This window comes from Ambystoma mexicanum, chromosome 12 (assembly GCF_040938575.1).
Source record: "Ambystoma mexicanum isolate Mex_15411 chromosome 12, UKY_AmexF1_1, whole genome shotgun sequence".
In the NCBI taxonomy this organism is placed as follows: Eukaryota; Metazoa; Chordata; class Amphibia; order Caudata; family Ambystomatidae; genus Ambystoma; species Ambystoma mexicanum.
In genome coordinates, this window is record NC_090936.1 from 476,487,311 (window position 1) to 476,504,997 (window position 17,687).

General features: G+C 44.8%; 1 protein-coding gene across 1 annotated transcript in view; it reads right to left on the reverse strand.

The window, feature by feature from the left end:
- DENND11 (DENN domain containing 11) overlaps positions 1-17,687 on the reverse strand; it is a 215,025-nt gene that overhangs the window by 47,292 nt on the left and 150,046 nt on the right. Inside the window, exon 5 of the mRNA XM_069628748.1 lies at positions 15,244-15,382. Coding sequence (XP_069484849.1) covers positions 15,244-15,382 — 139 coding nt within the window. The remainder of the gene's footprint in view (positions 1-15,243; positions 15,383-17,687) is intronic.

Sequence of the window (17,687 nt, forward strand, 5' to 3'; positions counted from 1 at the left end):
ATTGTGGACCGTTATCTATTTTGGAGTTCCCATTTGTTATTCTCCTTCACAAAACTGTTATGGTGATTTTATTCGAACTAAAGTATTAAAAGAATGGCTGCTGCTTAAGCATTTTATCTGCAAAAAAGGCGCTCACAACATAGAGGGCCTTGGCTTGATCTATCACAAAAGTATTATACCCGGGTTCCTTTATGGATTAGCCGTCTTAACAGAACCTATGATGACCTGGGTGGATACAGTCGAGGGTAAGCTGTTGCGCTCGATTTTGTGTATCCCTGGTTGTGTTCCAGTCGAGGCACTCCGCTGGGAGTTCCCTCAATTCGATCTCTTTAGCTCACTCAGTGTTGTAACCTCTTCATCACTATTTACACATTGGGCCTCATTACACGGACGGCGGTAAGGGTTAACGGTCACCGTTAATGGCAACGGTGACCGTTAACCCTTACCGCCGTACTACGAGGTCCCTTTGCGGGTTGGAGGAATCAACGCCTGCTTCTTGCAGGCGTTAAGTACCAACCCGCTAAGGGACCTCGGAGCTAATTACGGCACCGCAAAATTGCGGTGCCGTAATTAGCGCCTTCCCCATTCCCATAGAGCCCTATGGGGCAGAAATGGGAATGGGGAAGGGCAATGGCGGAAGGGGGATTTACCGCCCCTCCAACCTTGGAATGGGGCGGTAAATCCCCTTTCCGCCAAGGCGGTGTCGGTAATTTACCGGCATGGTCCAGGGTGCTAATAGCACCCTGGATTACCGCCTTCCGTGTAATGAGGCCCATTGTCTTTTTCCTCCAATACACTAATGAGCTATCTGGCTCGCCAACTTTCGCAGGGACACGCAAATAGTTACTTAACACAACTGCACTTCACTGCATTGGAGCATTTAGCCCATGTTGACATTGCTCTTAATGATTTGGTGCAGGTGCCGAATGCATCAGTCATACTAAAAAAATAAAACTAGAACTTATGATATTGTCTCTAATATTGATTCTTTAGGCAAAAAGAAATGATATGCAGCATATTGCACCCAAGATTTCCGGCGCAATCTACTTTGCCCATATCTAACTAAATTATGCTCCCTACGTTTACGTAGCTTCATTGCTTATTTGCGATTCAACATCTTACCTACGCGTGAGCATACTGGTCGTTGGATTAACTTTTTGACCGTAGAAACAACACGAAATCTGTTGACACAGTGCCCCAATTTGAAGCTTTGCCATCAAAAGAGTTATTCATGATTTGTCACTAAGCTTGATTCTATTGCGACTGATAAGTTCTGGAGTTTAATATATGGGGCTGAGTCTATTGTCATCACAGAGGCTGCATACCATGTGTGGAAGGAAGCCCTTCACCAAATAGTATTATCTTGGGATAGTTCTGGGCAGTGATGAGTATATGAATTCTTTTTTTAAATTTTATTATAGTACCCTGTTCATTGTTAACTCGATATTCAATTAAATGTATTTTAACTATGTACATTTTAATGTTGTTCTTATCTTCTGCATTAGCAATTTTAAACACTTTATTATATGTATGATCATTTTACAATCAATTTATATTGATAATTGCCCTTGAAATTGTGATGAATATACGTAATTGTATTGTTTATAAACTGTGCAAAAGGTTTGTTGTTTATAACCAAAAGCACAATATAAATAAAAACATTTGCTCAGGATCACATAATGTGTCAATTTGGGAAGGCAGGGAATTGTGCACTAGCTTCAAGGTTCCACAGTTTCAAATTTCGACAGCAGAGGGTAATCCATCTTCTTCTATTCCATCTTCAACATTAGAACCAACAAAACGCATTCTGCAAAGTTGTTGTTCAAGACCTAAACTAGCACACTGTTCAATAAATCTGGTTTTTAAAGCACCAAGACACACGATAAAGAAACCTAGCAAAATGTAAGAGGAGTCGTAATTGAAACATTAGTTTATAAAGCAAGTGTGCATTACTTCCTCAGAAAAAAAGGGGTTGAGCCAGTCCCACAAATGGTTCCAGTGGCATGTAGGTCAGGCGTAGAACACAGAGTCACTCAAACTGCTGACCTACCTGTCCAGATTTCTGTCTCATCTGCCCCCCCCCCCCAATCATCTTACCTATACCCCTCTGTGATCTATGTTCGTTAATATGTATCTATATATATTAGTGTACGAGTCTTTTGCTGGCCCCGTAAAAGTGTTCTGGTCATGACCAAACAAATGAAAATCTTAAGGTGTCATACAGAGTTGTGTGACAATGGTATTATCGACAGTATTTGGCAAATACTGCTGATTTTACCATCCACCCAATGAAGGGTTTAATCAGATACAACCAGCAGTGCTCCATGTGATTACTGTCAGCAGTATTTTAGGCAGACTTTCTGCTGAAAAGCTGAATATTTTCTACTCCACTCAAGAGAACGAAATAACATTTCCAAATTGGCCCCAACTTTTAAAAACGTTTATACTGTACAGATGGGAAGTGCAAGCACTTCCCTTAAATACAGTGAAAAACGTTTTACAAAGGGTCATGGTAAGGGGGGGGGTCAAAAAGTGGTCATCTCTAATGCCTCGATCACCTTCCCAATGTAATGCATGAAAGGGGCAGAATGTACCTTTTTGTGCAAAGAAATGTTTACAATAGCGCTAGGAGCCACTATTGTACATAATTCTTTTCCATCTTGCTGAAAACAAATGTGTAAAAAAAAAAAACGTCTTGCGTTACCACCGGCAGAGGTCATATTTATAAAATACCTCTAGGGAAATTCTAAAAATACCATGTCCCCCGGTGGTAAACTCTGAATTGGATGGGCCTTTAAAAATACCAACGGCAAAGGTGATATTTAAATTTAAAAAATCTGCTCAACTTTTATTGACTGCCTTAGTTTTTAATCTACTAAAAATGAATACCTGAAAGTTGCATCTTTGGGTGCGCGTTATTCAACTGTGCACAAAAGTGAGTACCCCAAACAATCAAATATCCATTTCTGTAAGCACCATCTAGAAAAAACCCTGGGTGCCATTCAGGTTGCTATTTAACTCTTTTTGTAACTCACCAGTGATCAAGAAATTCACCAGAGTATGGGGGAAGCATTCTTACACAATGGAACCGAAAACCGATGACAAACTCAAATAAGAGATGGATGTTTGCGACCTTGGAAAGTAGGAGTCGTGATAAGCTGCAGAGGATTGTAACAGACCAATGCTGTATGGGCCCCAGTGGTGTCAACATTATCATCTAGCATCACAGAACCGGTCATTAAAATGCATACATTGCTTCTGGGTGGCATGAACATGCGCATGTAGCCACGTCTCTTCTCCCCCTCACTCACCCACTCACTCTGAAGGCCCATGTGTGCGGCCAGCCCAGGCACATCTGCAACATTGCTGAAATCAAGGCTAGGGCCTCACCCCATCTCGCAGAAGCCGAGCAGTCCTTGCTGCACTCGGCTTTTTCCAGCCTGGCTGAATTCTGAAGGATTTTATTGTTTTCAATTATTTTGTTTGCATCCTGCAACTCTGGCTAGGGACCAACAGCCCAGGCAGCCTTGGGAGCGATTGCCACATTTGTGCCCCCCCCCCTTTCCAGCCCACCCCTACAGAGGAGAGACCACTGTGAATCCAGGAGCACAGAATAAAGTGCACCCTGCTGTGGGGGAAACAAAGGAGTAAAGCGGGAGGAAGACAAAATAAAAATAATTGAGCCCCATACCGAGAGGAGAGCATATTAAAGCGAGGAGAGAAAGACAGAACACTGGTGCCAGACTGGACAGGGATGCTAGTAAAGCAAATGACAAGGGAGAGAGACTAATGCATTTTGGGACACGTAGTTGACTGCTTTTAAAGAAAATACTCAAACTACAGAAACATTGGCGTTCAAAACCTGACCAAGTTATAGGCACATTGGGAGTGAGAGGATTCATTCATGTTGGGACATTTAATTCAACATCTTGAGATAAATAGTTTAGAATGCAAAGAAGTAGGACTTCAGGCACATATCAAATATGATAAACTTTAAGATTGAGGAAACAGATGTTTTCTGTGGCTGCTAGTCTAACAGTCAATGCGAGGCTACAAAGTCAAGTTTTATATCAAACGATTATTCAAGTGAAGAGTTTAACAGTCCTTGAAAGAGGATCACTTGATGTTTGTTGTAAAGTAAACACCCTCCTGGATTAAGGCTTCCTAGGAAACAGCAATTAAAATACAGACAACAAAGGACTAACTGAAACCAAGAAAGAAGTGAAACATCAGCTCCTTGGTACAGTAAAGCCAAGGACTGACAAGGATAAAACCAATCTTAAGTCAACCAGACACTTATTAAGAATTGGAGTAAATTGTTGCCAATTATGTTGGGAAACCAGAGGCACCTCTTTTTGCATATGAGGACGAATGAGCTCCTGGATACAAACTCAATCCTGTGTTTCAATAAATACCTATTAGTCCTCCTTTCATGATGATTGGGAAGTTCACCACAGCGATAAACTGCTGCTCTCTCTTTGTCCGATTGCTACTCCTTTCACTATTGTAAGGGAGCAGAAATAAGACTCGGACACAGAGGGGTTATAGTTTTGACTATAAACATTTATTAGAGGATAAAAAGGAAAAGAAACCCCTATCTTGCCCTGACTCTAAGGGGGTTTTCCTGCCTCAACTGAAATAACTAGTGTCAGAACATCCAAAGTAAAAAGTCCCAATGCCCAATGTCAAAATCCTAAATCGGTTCCCTACACTCTAAGCCAACTAAATCAAAGTGATGTCTTCTGGGTCCAGAGGGGTGACTCCATTCTTCTGGACAAACAACAGTTCTTAGCTTTGAAGATTTCACTGTGTGGTCTCAACTACTCCTCAGCTGTTGGGGGGTTGGGGGGGGGGTGAGGACTCCCTTCCCCAGCCCTTCTCAGGCTTCTGCTTTAACTCCACAATTGGTGCGGAATACCTCCCTTCCCCCAGCCCTTATCAGGCTTGCAATACAGTTCTCTGGGGTCTTTGATGAATCCTGTGGAGTCCTCACAGAATCCCTGCCTAAAATCTCCTCTCAGGTGGCCAGGGTAAGGCAGCCACTACCTGATCCTAACACTGGGCATGGTATTAGCCGGGTGGATCACCTGGGAGGAGAAGGCCACCAAGGGAATGGGATGACTCCATTAGGGGAGACACAGTATTCATCTTCTTCGGGCTGCTCCACAATAGACCGCTGACTGGAAATAAGCCTTTTGAATACCCAACTAATGATTTAAAGCATTTTTGGAGTAATACTTATATTGAGAGAGATTGAGTGAGTAAAGACTGTGACCATCATTGCCAGAATAAACGGCCAATATCTGAACCAGATTGTAAACATCATTGCCAAAGTAAAGAGGGGGCAATATTTGAACAAAACAAGAGCCAGCATTGCTCAAGCCAAAGAAGGGCAATTATTGACAAAAGAGGATACCGTTTTCCTAATAGTTTACTAAGAAGGAGTTGTCCTGAAAGGGAAGATGACAACCAGCATTGCCTAAGCCAAAGAAGGGCAATTATGAATACAAAGGGAACACGCTTTCCTAAAGAGAGAAACTTGAACAGGAGACATTAGCAGCAGTTAACTGGTGTGGTAGAATGAATTCAAAAGGTGGCAGGAGAGAAGACCTCTTTGTAGCAATTATCAAGGGGGAGAGGAATATAACCTGCATTGCATGTGGCAAACAAATAAGTGTAACAGACAGCATCAATGTGTATTATATCCTTATGAAAAAAGTTGTGAATCTCGAGGTTATTGAAAGTCAAATACTTTTTTCTAAAGTTTGAAGTAAGCCTCACCACAGAGTACTTCTAGTAGTGGTAAGAGTTTTATCCTGACAGGCGAGTATACCAGGAAAGGGACTCTTTTAGCGGTTAGTCCTGGCAGGCTAGTGGACCAGGAAGAAGACATTGTAGTACTGCATTGTGGTGGAAAGAAAGTGGCAAGCACACTATTGTGTTAAGATGAACCGTGGTAAAAACATCCTGAAAACATTGTTCATGAAGAAGAAATGTGAAGACAAAGTCTTTTGGTTTATTAAGCATGAGATTGTGGAATCTTTGAACAATCACTTGTTGAAGAGTGATGAATCTTGTTTGGCAAATCCAAGCGAAAGACTGAGTGAAGAGAGCTGTGTTGCATTTGGAACAGAACTTGGCTATTGACAAGAACTTTCTTGATTGGAACTTTGGTTTGGAAAATCCTGCAATAATCCTGAGGAAAGGGATCTGACTCAGGTTACATGTATATATGTTTACAATGTTTGTGTTTAAATATAACTGTTATTTTGTTGAGTTTGAGTTGCCATATGATACGTGCATGATTCTGTTATATGTATAAGTGTGATGGACAGATGCCTTTTGATATTCAAGTGTTTTCCTTTAGTCTTAGTTTGACAGACCAGGAAATCCTCGTTAGGTTAGGGAAAGTAAGGCGTTTTTCTCACCCTTATTTTTTAATAAAATGGCTACTTGTGAGAAAACCTGCCCACTTCACATTTCTGAACCCTCACAGGTCCCAGACCATTGTTGGCAGCCTTCGATTTAGCTCCCCAAGTACTGCTCTGAAGAAAAATAACCTGGATGCTTCCCAAGCTGTACTGAGTCTCTGGCCCTGGAGGGAAGACCTGGCTCCCTCTCACCAGGTACTGCGACAAAGAGGATTAGCCTTGAGGCTTTCCAGGCTGTGGTGGGTGATACAGGCTTGCTTCGCCAACCTGCCAAGTTGCAAAAATATTCAGTGGAGAAAAGACCGAAGATTATTTTGGAAAAATAATCTTCGGTATTTTCTCCCTCGAACATTTGGATCGTGTGTTTTCAAACCCAATCCCTCATTTGCAGGACCCTGGTGCCTTCTCTGAGCTTCCCCTGCCCAGTGGTGGCTCTACAATTCTTCTCTGTTCCAGGCTAGCATGGCATCCAGTTCCCAAACTTTCTGGGCCGCGTAGTGGTCTAGTTGACTCGCGGGTTGTGCGCCTAGCGGTCCTGGCATCCTCGACCACCCTCAGGCTCTCTTCTCTTCAGCATCCTGGTTACTGTAACGCTCACCTGACTCCCACGGGGGCGCTGGCCTGGTTCGCGCTGCTGTGACCTCGTCTAAGGTGATGCGCAGGGTTCGGAAGATGGACTGGACCGGGCCCCAGATCTGGCTTGTCTGACTCGCAGAAGTATCCTTCTGTAGGTGAGAATAGGGGGTTAAATGTCTGCGGGGTAATGCAATCGGCCTCCCCCTTACCCCTCTCACCCTCCTCAAAACCCTTCTGTGCTTCCCCGTAGCGTCTCACCTTAGGGTCTGGAAGGACGAGCTCTCCATCCTGCTTCTGATGCAGGGGCGCGTTGGTATCCAGTTACGTCACTGGATTTTCGGATGGGTGAGAACCAAACTTGCTTGGCTTCCAGGTAAGTTTTTCTATAAGTGGTTCCCCTTGTGTCCATGCATTAATGTTCTAATGCTAGTGTCTTTTTCCCCCTTAGGGGCCGGGGTCCGAAAATGCCTGGATGCGGCGCGGACCCGAAATGAAAAGGGAATGACCCAACAGGTAAGTCTTGACATGGAGTTTTAGCTTCCCTTTTCCCTTCTTTCTCTCACCTTTGGTCTTGTCTTTTTCTCCCTAGGTGCAGGGGCGCGACTGCGAATCTGTATGGTCGCTGCTGAACATGGAGGCGCCCTGTAAAGGTGAGTAGAATGCGGCGCTGCAGCGATCGATGCGATGTGCTTTTAAAAATAAATGTCTTCCTTTTCAGGATTGTCGGCGAAATGTCTCTGGGATGCAGATTTAGCAGGTGAGGCCTTTTCCTTCTTCTGTTCTCTTGTTCCCTTCCTTTGCAGGTGATTCTGGATGCTGGCAGGTGTGGCAGAAGTCAAGATGCAGGAGCAGACACGGTGAGCGTCCAGCTGCTAGATGCAGAACAACGCGAAGCACGTGTGGCTGATAGGGTGTGGTTTAAATAGCCTTGGAAGAAGTTCCTAGAATGTGTCCTTCCTCCAATCAGGTATGTATCCTTCCCCGACCACGCCCGTGTGGTAAATGAGTCCCACAGGTAAAGTAGTTCCTTTCAGGCCTCAAGGAGGCCGGGGTTCTGCAGCATGGTCTGCATCAGGTAAGTGCACCCAAACACTTGCATAATGAGCCTGGCGCCTATGGCACCAGGACTGACGTTTTCTATGAGCATGGCGCCATAGGCGCCAGGACGCTGTCCAAAGGGCCCCTATAAGGGGTTGCTGGGACCTTCCCTGGGGACTTGATGTCCGCTTTCGGGGACGCAGGGCCTGAGCCGGCTCCCCGGGAGTGGGCATCGTGACAGCACTCCCCCCCCCAAAGCCCCTCCCAAGGTTGTTCCCTCCGGGGGTTTTGGTTTGTTTGAGAAGAGTCGGTGGAATTTCCTGACTAATCGAGGTGCATGCACATGGTCACTGGGTTCCCACGACCTCTCCTGCGGTCCGTACCCCTTCCAATCAATTAGGTAGAAAAGCTTTGACCTAAACATTTTTGAATCTAAAATGTTCTTCACTTCGAATTTGGGTTCCCCATCTATTTGAATAGGTTCTGGAGGTTTGAGTAGTCGGGTTCCGGGTACCACTGGTTTCAGAAGTGACACATGAAAAACAGGGTGAATTCGCATATTAGCTGGTAAATCAAGTTTAACCGCTACTGTGTTAATTATTGCTGTAATAGAATAAGGTCCCAGATATTTTGGGTTAAAAGTTCGAGGCCCTTTGAGCGGTAAATGTCTGGTAGCTAACCACACTTGATCCCCAATCTGATACGGAGGTGCTTCACTCCGATGTAGGTCAGCATTCTCCTTGTATTTTCTCTTGGCTTGTTGTAAATGCGTGGTTGCCTCTTTGAAGGCTCGGGTAATGGTAGAATGCAGATGTTCTACTGCGGGCACTCCGAGGTGAGTCGAGGTTTGAGGTTCGAGGGTGATGTCCAAACAAGGTATAAAAAGGACTATGGCCAGTTCCAGAGTGTACCGAATTATTATATGCGTATTCGGCTATCCAAAGAATGTCTTTCCAGTTGCTTTCAGATTGCTGTAACATACACCGTAAGTACTGCTCAAGGGTCTGATTTGTCCTCTCGGTCTGACCATCGGTCTGAGGGTGGTGACTGGTCGATAATCTTACGTCGATTTGTGCCATTTGACAACATTTGCGCCAGAAGTGGGAAATGAATTGGCTTCCCCGGTCAGAGATTAGTATAGATGGGAATCCATGTAGCCGAACAATATTTTCGAGGAATTCTTTGGCTAGGACAGAAGCTGAAGGTAAACCTTTCAAAGGAATGAAGTGGGCCATTTTGGAAAACAAATCCACAATTACCAGAATGGTATTGTATCCCGAACAAGGAGGCAAGTCTGTAATAAAATCCATTGATAAGGTGTGCCAGGGTGCTGGTGGTATGTTTAGAGGTTGAAGGAGACCGGCTGGTCTTTTCTTTTGAACTTTATTTTGGGCGCAAACACCACAGGACATCACAAAAGATTTAACATCTTTTCGCCAAGAGGGCCACCAGAATTGTCGTTTCACCTTTTCCATTGTCTTGGCAATACCGGGGTGTCCCTCTATTAATGAATCATGATAACCTGAAATAACTTGTTCGTGTAAATCCTTGTGCGGCAGGAATAAGCGTCCTTGGTAATAAGGTAAACCATTATCTATGGTAAAGTCTGATCCCTTTTGTATCCAATCCTGTAGGACGGTAGGCTCCAGGAGTTGTTTCACTCTGACTTGAATGTCTTCAAGCGTCTGTAACGAAGTCATGCCTAGAATTCTCTGTTCGGGAATTATTGGTACTGGTTCTGAGTTTGTATCAGATTCTCCCATTCCAATTTGGGATAAGGCGTCTGCTTTGCCGTTCTTGCAGCCAGGTCGATAGGTAATCACGAAATCAAATTCGGCGAAAAACAAAGCCCATCGGAGCTGCTGTGATGACTGAGCCTTGGCGGTTTTCAAATACTGTAAATTCCGGTGATCAGTGATCACCGTGATGGTATGTCGAGCGCCAAGCAGGTAATGCCGCCAGGGTTTAAAGGCGGACTTTATGGCTAACAGTTCTTTGTCAGTGATTGGTAATTAATCTCTGGTGCCGAGAATTTTCTGGACCAAAATGCTACGGGATGCAGTTGGTTGGTTTCAGGATCTCTTTGAGACAGAACTGCTCCCATGGCTAGGCTTGATGCGTCAGTTTCGACGACATACGGGAGATCTGGACGTGGGTGTTTCAATATAGGTGCGGAGGTAAACTTAGCTTTTAAATCCTGGAAGGCCTGCTCGGCTTCTTCAGACCATTCAAAACGTTTATTTTTCCTCAAGAGTGCAGTAATGGGTTGTACTATGCGTGAAAATTCCGGGATAAACCTGCGATAGAAATTGGCAAAGCCGAGCATGCTTTGAACCCCTTTTACAGAGCTAGGTGATGGCCATTTGAGGATGGCATCCACTTTACTTGAGTCCATTCGGACTCCTTTGGGTGTCAGGATGAAACCGAGAAACTCAACTTCTGTGGTATGGAAAACACATTTCTCCAGTTTAGCAAATAGTTTGTGTTGGCGCAGTTTTTCCAGAACTGCCCTAACGTGTTTTCTGTGATCAGATTCCGAAGAGGAGTACACTAGAATGTCATCGATATAGACGACAACACAAACATCGATGAGTTCCCGAAGGACATCATTCATGAAGAATTGGAAGGCAGCAGGCGCATTGCACAACCCGAAAGGCATTACCTGGTATTCGAATAATCCATATTTTGTACGGAAGGCTGTTTTCCATTCGTCGCCTTCTTTTACTCGCACCAGATGATATGCCCCCCCGGAGATCTAACTTGGTGTAAATGCAAGCGTCCTTCACCTGGTCAAGGAGTTCAGGAATCAGAGGCAGAGGATAACGGTTTTTAACTGTTATCTGGTTCAATGCGCGGTAATCGATACAAGTTCTAAGGTCGCCTTCTTTTTTAGGCACGAAGAACGATGCCGGGGACTTTGACGGGCGAAAAAAACCATTGGCGAGGTATTGATCCAAATATTGTCTCAAATGCAGGTTCTCAAGTTCGGTAAGGGCATAAATCCTGCTACAAGGGGGTTGTGCACCGGGCACCAGATCGATTTGGCAATCGTACGATCGGTGAGGAGGTAACGTGTTGGCCTGTTCCTTTTGGAAGACGTCCTGAAAGTCCTGGTATTCCAGAGGTAATTGCATGGAGGCAGAGGTTACAGATGCTAGATTAATCTTCAGGTTTTCTGGGTAGCAGGTTTGTGCACAATCCGGGAAGGTTATTCTCTTAGCTCGCCAGTCAATTCGAGGATTATGTGTCTCTAACCAAGGAATTCCAAGAATAACCTGAAACTGTGGAGCCTTGATTACATCAAACACAACTGCCTCCCGATGGCCGTCAGGACCAATAAGAGTCACCTCAGTGGTGGAATGTGTTACCGGTCCAGAGGCAATTTCAGTTCCATCGACTGTGGTGATGACATCTTTGCTGGTTTTAGGACGGAGAGGGAGGTTAATCCTAGGGACCAATTCACGATCCACATAGTTTCCAATAGCCCCACTATCGATGTATGCCTTTATTGCATGCAACCGCTTAGGCTTTTCTGGATCTACGAGAACCATTGGCACAATGAAATGCGAGGTCTGAGTTAGTTTTCAAGCTCGGCAAGCGGACCCCTACGCTTGTCGGGCTGACTTGTTTCCCGAAACAGAGTCTTCATGGTTTTTATCAGCGGCTCCTACCGCTTTTCGGGGCGGTTTTGCCGGGCAATCTCGTAGAAAGTGTCCAGAGTTCCCACAATAAAGACATAATTTTAACTGCCGCCTCCTTTCACGTTCCTTTTGAGTTAAGGGTTCTTTAACCCCTCCAATTTGCATAGGCTCAGAGACATCAACTCCCTTGGGGTTAGCGTGGGTCTTGACCAACACCCGGGTCTCAAACCTGGACCGATATGTTTTTCTGTTTTGAAGTCTGTGATCCAATTGGACCACTAAGTCTATATATTCTGTGCATTCTTGGGGCGGATTTACAACTTGGGCCAAGACATCTTTAAGTGCTCCGCGTAGACCTTGATAAAATAACGTGACTTTTATCCTCTGGCCATCCCGTTTCCACAATTAGTTTATTAAAGGTTGCAATATAGGATAGGAGGTCCCGATTGCCCTGTCGCAGGGATAGAAGTTCGTCATCCAGAGCCTGCCCCTGTGAATGTAGAGCAAATAACCTTTCCATGCTTGCTTGAAATCCTTGAAAATCACGGAGAATCGGGTCATCTTGAGTAACCAGTGGAACTGACCAATCGGCAGCGCAGCCGCTGAGATATGACAATACAAAGGCTACTTTGGTCTGATCATTAGGGAAGGCCCCAGGACAGCATAGGAAGTGCAAACGACACTGATTCATGAATACGGCGAATCGTTTGGGGTCCCCAGCAAAGCGTTCAGGTGGGGCCAGCAGCATGTTTCCAGGTAGATTAATCTGCACAGGGTTACTGGGAACCACAGGAGCGGGGTTCCCTCCGGAACAGGGTAGAGGAGTTTGTCCAGCTTGACCTTGCAAAAGCTGTCTGGCCAGGTCAACAGTTCTTTCCTTTGATATTATTAATTCCCTCTTGAGGGCATTAGTCTCTTGACGAGCGGCATGTACTTCGGCCCGTAATTCCCCCAGTAATTGGGCCAACTGATCAGTCTCAGAAGTTCCCATAGCGCCTGGGTGGGAATTTGTAGGAAGGCTTCGCGTTCTGTAACGCTCACCTGACTCCCACGGGGGCGCTGGCCTGGTTCGCGCTGCTGTGACCTCGTCTAAGGTGATGCGCAGGGTTCGGAAGATGGACTGGACCGGGCCCCAGATCTGGCTTGTCTGACTCGCAGAAGTATCCTTCTGTAGGTGAGAATAGGGGGTTAAATGTCTGCGGGGTAATGCAATCGGCCTCCCCCTTACCCCTCTCACCCTCCTCAAAACCCTTCTGTGCTTCCCCGTAGCGTCTCACCTTAGGGTCTGGAAGGACGAGCTCTCCATCCTGCTTCTGATGCAGGGGCGCGTTGGTATCCAGTTACGTCACTGGATTTTCGGATGGGTGAGAACCAAACTTGCTTGGCTTCCAGGTAAGTTTTTCTATAAATGGTACCCCTTGTGTCCATGCGTTAATGTTCTAATGCTAGTGTCTTTTTCCCCCTTAGGGGCCGGGGTCCGAAAATGCCTGGATGCGGCGCGGACCCGAAATGAAAAGGGAATGACCCAACAGGTAAGTCTTGACATGGAGTTTTAGCTTCCCTTTTCCCTTCTTTCTCTCACCTTTGTTCTTGTCTTTCTCCCTAGGCGCGGGGGCGCGACTGCGAATCTGTATGGTCGCTGCTGAACATGGAGGCGCCCTGTAAAGGTGAGTAGAATGCGGCGCTGCAGCGATCGATGCGATGTGCTTTTAAAAATAAATGTCTTCCTTTTCAGGATTGTCGGCGAAATGTCTCTGGGATGCAGATTTAGCAGGTGAGGCCTTTTCCTTCTTCTGTTCTCTTGTTCCCTTCCTTTGCAGGTGATTCTGGATGCTGGCAGGTGTGGCAGAAGTCAAGATGCAGGAGCAGACACGGTGAGCGTCCAGCTGCTAGATGCAGAACAACGCGAAGCACGTGTGGCTGATCGGGTGTGGTTTAAATAGCCTTGGAAGAAGTTCCTAGAATGTGTCCTTCCTCCAATCAGGTATGTATCCTTCCCCGACCACGCCCGGGTGGTAAATGAGTCCCACAGGTAAAGTAGTTCCTTTCAGGCCTCAAGGAGGCCGGGGTTCTGCAGCATGGTCTGCATCAGGTAAGTGCACCCAAACACTTTCATAATGAGCCTGGCGCCTATGGCGCCAGGACTGACGTTTTCTATGAGCCTGGCGCCATAGGCGCCAGGACGCTGTCCAAAGGGCCCCTATAAGGGGTTGCTGGGACCTTCCCCGGGGACTTGATGTCCGCTTTCGGGGACGCAGGGCCTGAGCCGGCTCCCCGGGAGTGGGCATCGTGACAGTTACTACCTGTGTGCACGTCGGGTTACTCCTGGCTCTCGTGGCTCCTCCAGGGAGGGCTTGACATTCTGTGAAGTCCTTTCCTGGTTTGCTTTCTGTTTCTTCCAATCAACATCTTTGAACCACTGGACTGGTAAAAGTGGTTCCAATGGTAACTCTGTATTGCTCTGCAGCTCCTCCTCGTCTCAGTACTAAAGGAGTGTGGGGACTCACTGGGAATCTTCCTCGTCTCAGTATTTTCTACATGAACTGCTTTCACAAAGTACAGAGGGTATGAAGGAAGGAGAGAAGAGGAATGAGGTGACTGAGAAGCAGGGTAACTGTGGGAAGGTGGTCTAGGGTCACCGACAAATAACTTTTTGGTACACAAGAGACACAATCATTCCAAGAGAAAGAATTTTTTTAAAAAATGTTCGTTTTCCAAAGAGTTTGAAGGATTTTTGAACTTTGTTTTCACGACACTGACATGCAGGCATGTTGCCACTTTAGCAACTAACGCAAACTTGTGAGCTCAAGCAGCATGCTCCCTTTTCTTATGCTTGCATCGTTTTCAAATAGTCAGGAATTGATCATTTCTTTACCACTTCCTTGTTGCTCTCGAACTCCCCTGTCCGTGTGTGCGCGTAGCCAGTGACAATGTGAGCAAATACTTTATTGCATTGAAACTGCCCATCTGTACCCGTTTTGTGTATGGTGCTGGCCACCTGTCGTGGCTAAGGGTCAATTGAAACAAGCACAGGTTGCACTGCTGGCCTATGCATTACATCTAACCATGCTGACCTTCCCAGATTGGGAACAGAAAGAAAAAGCACAAAGCTTTAATTGTTCCTTTGGTATCAGTGATCAGATAAGGTCGTCACTGGTCTCATAGGGGTTTTCCCCACCCATGAGATCCACACTCTGAGAACCACCCGCAGTGGGGCTATCGGGTAGCAGCCTCACCTTCCTGGCCTCATGGGAAGGGATTCCCCCGATGGAAGCAGTGATAATACTGAGGTATTTGTCACACTATGCAAACTGCTGCTCTCCCCTGCTCGCATCATACTATTGTGGTCATCTCTCTATGCCAATTACGGAGTGATGCTGCCCTCTGGATGGTTATGTATCTACTAGCCGACCTGACTCATAATCTGGAAAAATTATACTTCAATGGTTTGCAGCCGATTTAGGTTGACACATCTGCATCCCTATACCCTCATGCCATCTACATTTGCACATACAACCATCACAATCTGCGGTCACCCACTTGCAATTTCCAAATACCTCGGTAACAAACAACTCCTACGGGAGGGGGAGAGAATATTAGGATTCGCTTTCGTAGAAGTGCAAACTTCCAGAGTACCAGAATCTGCTCCCCAAAAAACTTGATGAATTGCGACATGCAGCCAGCTGGGTGCGTGATCTATGAGAAAAGAAAGAAATTACCAAGTTGTGCAAAAGCCCACATTAAAACAAATTGTCATGCAATCAGTGAGGCAATTTATCAGCACAAAGAAAATTGCACAGAGTGCTCCTAACATATTGACTTAAACCTCCCACTCCCCCCATCCAGACTGCGTGCTATGGGAAAAGAGAAATAAAGCAAGAGTTATACAGAAATAATTCCCACACACATTCATGCAGGCAAATGGTTGGAATCAATATGCGATATAGAAACAAGTTATAGAGAAATAAAATAGCAGATAAAAGTCCACATAAAACACATTCCCAGTTTCTCACCCAGTAACAGTCACACTGGGCCGCTAACGATTTAATATCTTAAACAGTGAGAATTTTGTCAGCATGTTATAATTACAGTTATACAATAAATAGGCTACTGTAAATGTTCCATATTTTGCAATGTGCCTATCAGCTCTTCTGCCTAATGTGAGCAATTCATCCCAAAATTCCGATGTAAACGTTTATGTTTGTTTCCTATAACAGCCTCTGTGACATAAACAGAGATATTTTTGTGAGAGGGGTGACATTGCTGATGGCAGAAATCCTTCACACTAAAGACCATTGCTTCACATAGATAAACAAGGTAAGATTCCAAGACTGCTCTAAATCAGATAACACCAGAGCAATCAAAGCACCTCTATAGGTGACGCAGCCGTTCTTTCAGAATGCATCAGACAACCGAGTGGATCATCAATAAGTGGCAGCATCTAACTGGTTGGCTGAAATTTTGTTTTCTTATGTATTAAAAACCATCAGAAACCGGTTGGATAGACAGAATACTCTCCCAAGGACCAAATCTTCCACCAGTTACTTAGTAGTTGTTCTTTTTAATCAATTTATTGTGCCAATTGTACTTTAATCTAAAAAATTATAACATCATGAGAATTAAATAAAATCACTTCAACATACAATTGATTTTTAGTATTACACAAAATTCATAACAAAGTGTGACATTGCAGCTTTTCTAAAACAAATATGTAAACGGCAAATTGATATAGTTCCTATAACCAATTCCGTTGGTGACAATTCTTTAGATGTTACTATCTCCATGCGTTTTCGAAATACACCATTTCATCAGGAGCTGAATTTCATCAACTGCTTATCATAATCTATTATGAAAATACATGAAATACCTAGATTTGTATCCATCATAATGACTCTTTAAAATTGGTTAAAATAAAATGCCTCACATGCGTGAATCCAATCACCCTGAATACTACTCAAACCTTATGTTTAATTCCTCCTTCAATTTGAACAAAATGGCTCCTTCTTGTGTACTTTCCAGTGTTCTAAAGTAATCTTGTGTACTTTCCAGTGTTCTAAAGTAATCTTCTAACTGCAAGGTAATATAAATCCCCATTGCCAATTGGTTAATGGCATCCTAATAAATATACAGTGTATATTGTAAGGCTGGAGAATTATGGCTCACACACAATGGTGGGGGGATACGGGGACACAAACTGCCTCGTGCTCCTGCAGTGCGTGCAAGCAGACATCCATTATTAGTCTCTAGAAACCATGTCGGGGGGAAACCACCCTTCGCCTGTTTTTTTATACAGAAGAGCAAAGAATTTCTGCGAATCATAGGAACATGATTCACAGAAATTCTTTGCTCTTCTGGTTGGCCGAGATGGTTTCTAGAGACTAATAATGGATGTCTGCTTGCACGCACTGCAAGAGCAGGAGGCAGTTTGTGTTCCCTGTATTCCCCCACAGTTGCATTAACCCTATTGTAACACAAACCCCTCGTGAAAAACAAATTTTGGGTTCACCTGTTATATAATCAGACACAATGGTGGCATGTTTTTTGGGTAAAGACTTTTATTAAATAAGAAAGGGTTGGACAAATGCCCCTCTATCCCTAAAGCTAAAAGAGGTTTCCCTACCTCAAAGAAAACTTGTGAAATTGTCAGGAAGTTCGAAACAAGTCTGTCACTGTCGTGTCCAAAACCTGTTTTTGACCCGAATACCAATAGTCTAAAGCAACTGTGAAAGGATGATCCCTTCTTAAAGTAACAAGTGTTCTTTGTAATTTCAATTAACAGAAACGTTGCTAGTCTCTGTGGTAGTTGCTAGTCTCTGTGGTAATAAGTACACAAGAAGGAGCCATTATGGCTCCCGATCAAAGAACGTATACTGTTCAAAGCACTCCCCATCACACATAGATGTCTGTCTCAGTCTCAGTCTCCACCCCTTACTTGGCAGAACAAATACATCTAGTTCAATCCTACGGACTGAAACGTGACCTATACTCACACCAACTCACA